Consider the following 9,152-nt stretch of genomic DNA (forward strand, 5'->3'; position numbering starts at 1 on the left):
TGACTGATTGATTTCTTGTGATGAGGAACAGAGGTTAACTTAAGTGTTGTTATTTATTATAGTTGTCAGATTTCTCACTCTTTGCATCATGAAAATTGTCCATCTTCCTTTCGGAGAGTTCAAGTGGATAGTTGTTCACAGAAATGACTTTATGACTTTATAAGTAATGGCTAATATGGGTCATTATGTTCAAGTAACTTAGGGCACTGGGAAAGGAGGTGTGCTGTGATTCTTAGCTCAGGAGTCTTTCCCACAACATCCTTGGATAACCCTGTCTCTGATCTGTTTGGTTCTAACTCCATAGATGATGGGGTTGAGCATGGGAGGGACCAGCAGATACACATTAGCAAACATGACATGTACCACGCGAGGCACATGATGACCAAAGCGATGAGTGAGGAAAGTGAACAGGGCTGGGATATATAAGACCAGGATAACACAGATATGTGAAGCACAAGTGCCAAAAGCTTTGAAGCGGGCTTCCCCTGAGGGCAGCCGCAACACAGCTCTCAAAATCATCACATAGGATACACTAATGATCACGATATCAAAACCAACCACTGAGAAAGCCACAAAGAGCCCATAGCCACGGTTGACTGTGGTGTCAGCACACAGCAACTTGAGCACAGCCATGTGCTCACAGTAGGACTGGGGAATGACCTTGTTGGGGCAGAAGGGCATCCTGGAGATCATGAGGCAGAAGGGGCTCACCCACAACAGCCCTCTCAGCATCACCACTGCCCCCAGTCTCATCACTACAGACGTGGTCAGGATGCTGGAATGCCGGAGCGGGAAGCAGATGGCCACATAGCGGTCCAAGGCCATAGCCATGAGCACCCCAGACTCCACAGAAGAGAAGGCATGGATGAAGAACACCTGGATGAGGCAGGCATGATATCCAATCTCATGAGCATGAAACCAGAGGATGGCCAACATTTTTGGCTGTGTGGAGGAGGATAGGACCAAGTCGGTGACAGCCAGCATGGCCAGAAAGAGGTACATGGGCTCATGCAGGGTGCGGTCAATTCGGATGATATGCAAGGTGGTGATGTTTCCCACTACAGCCACAATGTACATGGCACAGAATGGAAAGGCAATCCAAAATTGGGAATTCTCCAGTCCTGGGATTCCAAGCAAGATGAAGAACTCGGGATGTGCAGAGATGTTCCTTGAAGTGAACATCAGGGATGGTGCCCGTTCGAAAATTATTTACTCCCTGCAGTTGGTAACAACCAAAAAAGCCATTGTCAGTTTTTGGATTGTACTGTTTTGTATTGGGATAATTGGGTTTCAAGCTCTAACAATTCAACTCATTCCAAATATTAATGTTTTATTGGTATTTCTTTTTACCTATTTAGGGTAGTAATATCAGGTGAGCACATACTAGCTGCAAGAATAGTTGCTTTTTAAGTAATGGGTTAGGAACTTTTTTTCTTTGGGAGTGTTAGCAAGGATTTCTTTTTATATAATATAAGATAAGGTAGGGATAAATGTGAAAAAATAGTTTAGCTTCTTCCTGTGGGTCATGTTGAGGACTTAGCTGTTCTTTCACACTTTGTGTGGGTGGTGACTTCCTACCCAGCTGCTGACGTTGTGTAGCCCCTTCCCAAACCCATTTCTTCTCTCCTTCATTGAGGCATATGTTCTCCTATTATGTTTACAAGGACCAGAGCTACACCTGCCTCATTTATGTTGCTGGCTCTCAGTCTCTCAGATTTTCTTTCTTTTGTGGCCAGTGAAGGGGGATAGAAGGCCTGAGTTCTCAGTTGGCAGCAGGGGTTAGATTGGTGTCATTACCAAATCCTGGACTTTCCTCTCCAAACATTTCCCTAAGCATCCTGGAAATCCACTCCCTTCATTGTCTTTCCACTCACTTTTCACTTTTGAACTTAACACACACAGATTGTGAGCTTCATGTCATGTGTCATAGGTAGGGATTTGAATATTCATGGGTAATTTTTGTCAAGAGTGGGGGCTTTTCAATTTGGAAACCTTGTCATATTTGCATTGTCTTTAAAGTTAAATAAGAACACTTTAAAATAGAGAGAAAGAGAAAAATGTAATTATTCCTTTTACCCAACATACTTTCATATATATTTTTATATTTTTTCATAGACTAGAATTCACAGGGTCATTATGAATACTGTTAGCTGCAAGTAAAGTCATAGACATTTCGAATATTGGAACTGGAGTGATTAAATTGTGTACCACTATCAAAACTTTCTGATTCAAGGCTTGAGCTTAATGTCTTGAGCTGTACTCTCGTACTCTTCCACAGCCAGTATTCTCCCACGTGAGCCAGCTTTTTGCTGGTTACTTTGGATATGGTGTCTCAAGGACTTTTCTGTCCAGGATGGCTGCAAATCAAAAAGCTTCTAAACTCAGCTTCTTGATTATCTAGAATTACAGATGTGAGTCACCTGCATCTGGACTTGACTAAAGATTTTGTGTTTCTCAAAATAAAATCTAACTCATCAAGGCACTATTCCATATTCACTTCAGGAAATACACTTAAAAAAAGTTGTCATCAAATTGAGAAATACCCATATTTCCTCTGTAAAAGTCATTGAAGTGCAGCCATGCCCCCCCTGCCCTGGCTGTGTTGAAAATCTTTTACTCTGTGCACCTTGTGAAGATAATTATCAGCCCACTGTGTAGCTAAAAGCATTCACATGATTGTAGTTTTTAAAATAAAAACAGATCTTGCTAAATAGTATACTATTAGAAATTTAGACTATGTTTATTTTTTTCTCTGGGGTATCTAGAACTAAAATGTAGAGAAGATGAGGTTTAGGTGCAATCTCCTTCGTAGAGGTTGCATGTATCCATGCAGCCTGCCTACCTTGCTAGCTGTTTATGGAGGACACAATAGGAGTTTGACTCTTTGCTTCTTTTCAAGGTTGAGGTTCAGTGTTGATGGATCTCTGGACCTGGAGCTCCCTGAGTCAGGCCTTTCTGTGCGGAGCATCTTCTTGCTTCTTGGAGACTCCCTGAGTCCCACTGCTCTATGGGAAGGGCAGAGATACCTGAGACATGAAGAGTCACTCACCTTGGAATTGTCTTTTCTATTGACCCAACTGAGCATGGCCATAAGCAGTTCTGATCAAGCCCTGGTGGTGAGCCTTCAGCAAAAGGCTCAGATCAGGGCTTATTTGAAGGACTGTACTTATACTGTCCATTCCCAATGCACTAGTGTTCTCCACAGTCCCAGTTCCCATTGTCTAACATACACAGGATTCCTCTGGGAGTAGGTATTGAAACACAAAGTATTAACCACTTATTTTCCCCTGTGCTATACATACATAAATGCAAAGTCAGGAGATATGAATATATGTGGGTTTTCTCTTGAGATTAAATCTATAAGTTCTTCTACACATGCATATCTTTTGTGAAAGTATATATAATAGATGGTATGTTTCAGACTTCAGACTTAAGACTTCTATGTCAATAGCATCAATACCATCTCTGAATCTTTCCTAAGCTTACAACCTCAGATTGGCATGGCTACAATCATATGATAGTCACCATTAACTGGGTTGCCAAAACTTCCCAGAAATACTTATAAGTATGCTGGAGACTTGTTTGTTAGTTCTTATTGCATCCTGTAGAATTATCAGCTCTTGAAACTCATCAATCACAAGGCACTTGTAATACAGTTAATTAAGGAAAGGATTGACTTTTCTACTAGCCATTCCTGACAGCAAGCTTTTCTTGAACAAATCTAAAAAAGTGTTCTTTAGAAGCAATATTAAAAAGGCATGTGGAAATTGAAGCACATTTCCTTGTTTATATGAATTCTTTGCACATAAACTAACATGTATAAGTCTTCAAAGTGAATGCTCTTAAAGGACCCTGTGCTATGCATAGAATCACAGCATGTGAAATTAAACAATAAATTCATTTTGCCACAAGCACACATATGTGGACAATTGGTAACTCTCATCCCTTCATATATACACACATCCATGAGAGGTTCACAAACATATTCTTGCTTTGCACCAAAAAACCTATACTTTATTCATATGAATGTAAGAGATTATTAAATTAGAAATACATGTCATATCAATATATCAATAAAGCATAAGAACTTCCTGTATTATAAATAGATTCAACATTTCCCAAAAAATGTAGTGGATTATTCTTTCCCTCAAATATGTGATAAACTGCTACTATGATAAATAAATACCTCTCCCAGTCAAGTAATGATTTCAAGAAATTTAATTCTATGGATTTAAAAGTAAGATATTGTTGCTAAAAGCCATTTTAAAAATGTTTAGTCATTACTAGATTAGTTTTCTATTATGTGAAATAAAAATGAGTGAGACTACTAAAGCAATATTAAATAAAAATAAACAAATCATAAACATCCTTTATAATTGAACCTGTTACATAAAGAGACATACCATGTTCAGTTAGAAAGAATATTTGATTTTGGATAGACAGGACATCCACACAGAGACGATGGGTATAATATAAAAAGGCTCACTATAGTCTAGGTTTAGTTCTAGTTGGCTCTTGATCAAAATTTGTCACTCTTGTATTTATCAGAGCAGAATCTAAGGAAGTATTGTTTGCAAAAAATTGTTCTATTACTGGAATATCTTCAATATGTGCACCACGTGATAGAATTTTCAATCTCTGTCAGTAGTTGGGTCATCATAGAGTACAGGCCAGAATAAGAAACAGTAACTATGAGTGGGCACAGATTTCCTTGTGCCCTTACACAGCCCTGACTGTCTCCACATCAACTCAGATGCATTGAGAGATATCATCTGCAACAGCCAGAGACAGCCAGGAATAAGTTGCCTAAAACAGTATGATGCTAAATAAAGCACATTATTAAACAAGGGTGTGATCAAAATGCCTGTCTGTTATGAAATAAATGATCCAGGGAAGAAGCATGACTAGGCAAATTATGGGTCTTATGTGTAGATTAAAAACTGTCCAGGGTGTGGTCTGGCATATCCGAGAGTGGCTAGACTACATGGCCGTTATGAATCCCACATTTCCCCATCTTCACATTATGCACAGCTGCATCTCTACTGGGGACACTCATGGGATTCAGCTCTGGCCTGAGGAATGTGGGGACAAAGATCCTCACAGATTATGACTTGGGCAAGGAGGGCCACCCAAGCAGCCCACACACAATTCGTGTGGAAGGTACCACCAGTCAATTTCCAAGGCTCCTCAGATTCCACCATCCACATTAGCCCTCACTGTAGAACTATGCTCTGTGACTTTAAGACATTCCATTCTCAGGGATAGGTTTGATCTTCAGTATCTGCCTCAAGTGACTTTAGGAAGTTGCAGAGTATGACACTCCATTTTAGAACGTTTTTTCTTTAGATCACTAAGGCAGCTCCTAATTCCAGTACGAAGTTGCTCCCTAGCTCTTGCCTTTGTACCTACTGCTCTGTCTGCCTCCCCTTCATTTTCTATTTCAGGACCCAGTCTAACCTTCCTGGAGCACATAGGGAACCAGCTCCTATTTCCTATTTTCTGCTACCTTTCTCCCCGCAGTTTTTGTGGGAAAAAGGAGTGAAATGTTCAGCAATTCCTGTGTGATGACTCAGAAGGAAAAACGCTTTGGGTAATTGCTTAAAATGTCAACTCAGAAGGAAAGTAGTATACAAGTGTTTACAAACGCATTAACTGAAATGGGGGAAGATTTATGGGAGAACTTAAAATAGTGTAATTCCTTAGCAAGGCAATGTTAAAGTTCAGTAAAAAAAAAAACAACAACACCCAGGAAGTGTGTACTAGAAAGGGGTGGTATGGAGTTAGAGGGAAAGGGCTGAATGAATGAAGAGGAGAAAAGGGGGAGAATGTGGTCAGGAATCCAATGTATATCCTACAAAACTAAGAAGAGTGAGGGAAGGAGTGGGCAGGTAGGGATGCATGAGAATGTTGAAAGGGGTGGTATTAATCAGGACGCTCAGCATTCATAGACTGCTTTGTTAAATGGCAGCTCTTTGGTATGACTATGTAAAGACAAGAAAAAATGAAAAAATTAAAAAAATAAACATTAAAATGTTATTCCAATTGCTAAAGACTCTTTCACCACTTTAAAACATACAATGTGGTATCATCACAAAAGATTTTTTTTCCAAAAGTCTTAAATTTCTTTTATTTTTATTTTTTTTAATTCAAATTTTTATTATCAAACTGATGTACAGAGAGGTTACAGTTTCATACTGTTTGTTACCTTGTCCCTCATGCCCCCCTCCCTCCCCCCCTTTCCTTCACCCCCCCCCCCCCCGAGGTGTTCAGTTCACTTACACCAAACAGTCACAAAAGATTCTTTATTTTTCTCCCCCAAATATCTCCTTTATTCGGACATTCATTTTCCAGTGGAATTCACCAAATTTAAGAAAGGCTGATTCTTCAGTTCATCTAATACTCTAAAAAATGTGCACTGGATGAGATCTGTAAGACTTGAAACATCCAAATATATCGCAATAGTCCTTATTCTACCCTAGGCCATGGAGTTAATTAACCTATTCCGTATGCTATTTTTGTTATTTTAAATACTTTTGTTTTTCAAACTAATGCTAAGCCCCATCAATTAAGGTTAATTACAATAATCACACTGAACCCAATATGATATACAAGTAAAGTAGATCAAATTGAATATAAAATGAAATAAAGTGGATTTTAAAGAAAATAAAAAGTGCCACAAACTTACTGCTCCAAGTAGTTATCATTACCTTTTGTATGCATTTACACATTCCTAAGACCTTTCTGTACATATGCAATCCCTTTTTAGAAAAGATACTATGACTTAAAGCCAAATGATTTGCTTTTTTACTTAATGTTGTAAATTATCCTTTTTTACATCTTATATAGTTGTACATTTAGTTAAGAGGAAAAAGATTTTCAATGGCACAGCGTATGAAGTGATTTCTAAATTTGAAGAGTTTTCCTTCTTTATGTGTAATAAGTTTGTGCAAGTCTTTCAATAGGTTCTTATATCAAAAACTCTATTTCTATAGAGAGATTACCAGAACTGGTTGTACCAGAGGGACCAATTGTATGCGATCCCAGCTATTTTTGGAAGCTGTATGCGGTGAACCTCAGCTACCTGGGAGCTTTGGTAGGAGAATAGGAGGCCCAAGGCAAAAATATGAGACCCAACATGGAAAATAATAAGAACGAAACAGGGATGAAAGCTCAGAGAATGTGGTAGAGCACTTTTCTAGCAAGTATGAACCCCTAACTTCACACTCAAGCTATTTCAAAAACAAATGAAAGAGAAAGAAAAACAAATGTTTAATTTTCTAAATTCCTTTTGAACACATACTAAGATATTTTTGTACAGTAGTGCAAATCATTCACAGTTTTCACCTTGATATTCTGTAGAAAATGACATTCTTTAAACATTTTTCAGTGATGTATTGCAAAAAAGAAACATTGTTTCCTTATGGTGACAAGCACAGGGAGACCAGGTCTGTTATTCATTTTAGGACTCAGATTTCTTATGATCTAGGAAATTCTCTCTCTAATCGAAAGTGACAGTGCTTTGTCTTTGTTGGGATGCATGGTTGCATAGCAGTTACTCCATTACATTCCCAGAACAATGCAGTTTGAAATGTTGGAAGATTCTCTGATTCTTGGCTCAGGAGTCTTTCCCACAACATCCTTGGATAACCCTGTCTCTGATCTGTTTGGTTCTAACTCCATAGATGATGGGGTTGAGCATGGGAGGGACCAGCAGATACACATTAGCAAACATGACATGTACCACGCGGGGCACATGATGACCAAAGCGATGAGTGAGGAAAGTGAACAGGGCTGGGATATAGAAAGCTAGAATAACACAGATATGTGAAGCACAAGTGCCAAAAGCTTTGAAGCGGGCTTCCCCTGAGGGCAGCCGCAACACAGCTCTCAAAATCATCACATAGGATACACTAATGATCACGATATCAAAACCAACCACTGAGAAGGCCACAAAGAGCCCATAGCCACGGTTGACTGTGGTGTCAGCACACAGCAACTTGAGCACAGCCATGTGCTCACAGTAGGACTGGGGAATGACCTTGTTGGGGCAGAAGGGCATCCTGGAGATCATGAGGCAGAAGGGGCTCACCCACAACAGCCCTCTCAGCATCACCACTGCCCCCAGTCTCATCACTACAGACGTGGTCAGGATGCTGGAATGCCGGAGGGGGAAGCAGATGGCCACATAGCGGTCCAAGGCCATAGCCATGAGCACCCCAGACTCCACAGAAGAGAAGGCATGGATGAAGAACACCTGGATGAGGCAGGCATGATATCCAATCTCATGAGCATGAAACCAGAGGATGGCCAACATTTTTGGCTGTGTGGAGGAGGATAGGACCAAGTCGGTGACAGCCAGCATGGCCAGAAAGAGGTACATGGGCTCATGCAGGGTGCGGTCAATTCGGATGATATGCAAGATGGTGATGTTTCCCACTACAGCCACAATGTACATGGCACAGAATGGAAAGGCAATCCAAAATTGGGAATTCTCCAGTCCTGGGATTCCAAGGAGAATAAAGGATGTTGGATACGAATTGTTTTCTGAAGGCAACATCAGGAAATGAATTATTTGTTCTGTTGTGTGAAGGCAGCCTATTTCCTGCAGATGACAACAATCACGCCATTATTATGATTCCTTATTAACTTTGTGAAAGTTTCCACAGTACTAAGAATACTTTCAGTTGTTTTTACAAATAAAAATTGGTAGCACACATGAGACAGCTTGGTTTTTCACATTTATGTCATTAAGATAACAATAAAATGTACTGTACCCCCAAAGTATTTTATTTTCAAAATCAGCATATTTAAGTTCGAGCAAAAGGAATGCAGCCAGGTTCCATTATAGTTAAACATCTTAAGTGCATAAATCCTTCTAGCATAGGCAATAGCACATTTTTTTCTGATAAAGGTCAATTTCTCAGTTTATATGCACAAAAGTTGGCATTGTTAACAATCAGTTTAACTTTCCTAATACGACAGCAGTGTGATAATTCAAAACTACACACCTGTGGCTGTTTCCCAATACAACCATTTTCATGCTGTGGTTTTTGTCTGCCGGCTGTAGTTCGCCATGGCTGTCCTAGGTTGCAAGTGTTTCATGAGTGGAGCTTTGCACTCTTCTATGTTTTGGACTGAGTAGTTTAATAAGC

At 39.7% G+C, this 9,152-nt stretch overlaps 2 protein-coding genes across 2 annotated transcripts; both read right to left on the reverse strand.

The window, feature by feature from the left end:
* Nucleotides 1–237: 237 nt before the first annotated feature.
* LOC125361767 (olfactory receptor 52R1-like) lies at nt 238–1,182 on the reverse strand. Its single transcript, XM_048360366.1, has one exon. It carries the CDS (start codon nt 1,180–1,182, stop codon nt 238–240), a length of 945 nt encoding a protein of 314 aa, XP_048216323.1.
* Nucleotides 1,183–7,615: 6,433 nt separating this feature from the next.
* Nucleotides 7,616–8,566, reverse strand: LOC125361957 (olfactory receptor 52R1). The gene has a single exon (XM_048360603.1). The coding sequence runs from the start codon at nt 8,555–8,557 to the stop codon at nt 7,616–7,618; it is 942 nt and encodes a 313-aa protein (XP_048216560.1). The 5' UTR covers nt 8,558–8,566.
* Between the last annotated feature and the right edge of the window lie 586 nt (nt 8,567–9,152).

Source organism: Perognathus longimembris, chromosome 13, assembly GCF_023159225.1.
Source record: "Perognathus longimembris pacificus isolate PPM17 chromosome 13, ASM2315922v1, whole genome shotgun sequence".
NCBI lineage: Eukaryota > Metazoa > Chordata > Mammalia > Rodentia > Heteromyidae > Perognathus > Perognathus longimembris.

Bases quoted from the DNA above. Each gene is read 5' to 3' on its own strand.
- LOC125361957 (XM_048360603.1), bottom strand. From the start codon at position 8,557: ATGTTGCCTTCAGAAAACAATTCGTATCCAACATCCTTTATTCTCCTT.
- LOC125361767 (XM_048360366.1), bottom strand. From the start codon at position 1,182: ATGTTCACTTCAAGGAACATCTCTGCACATCCCGAGTTCTTCATCTTG.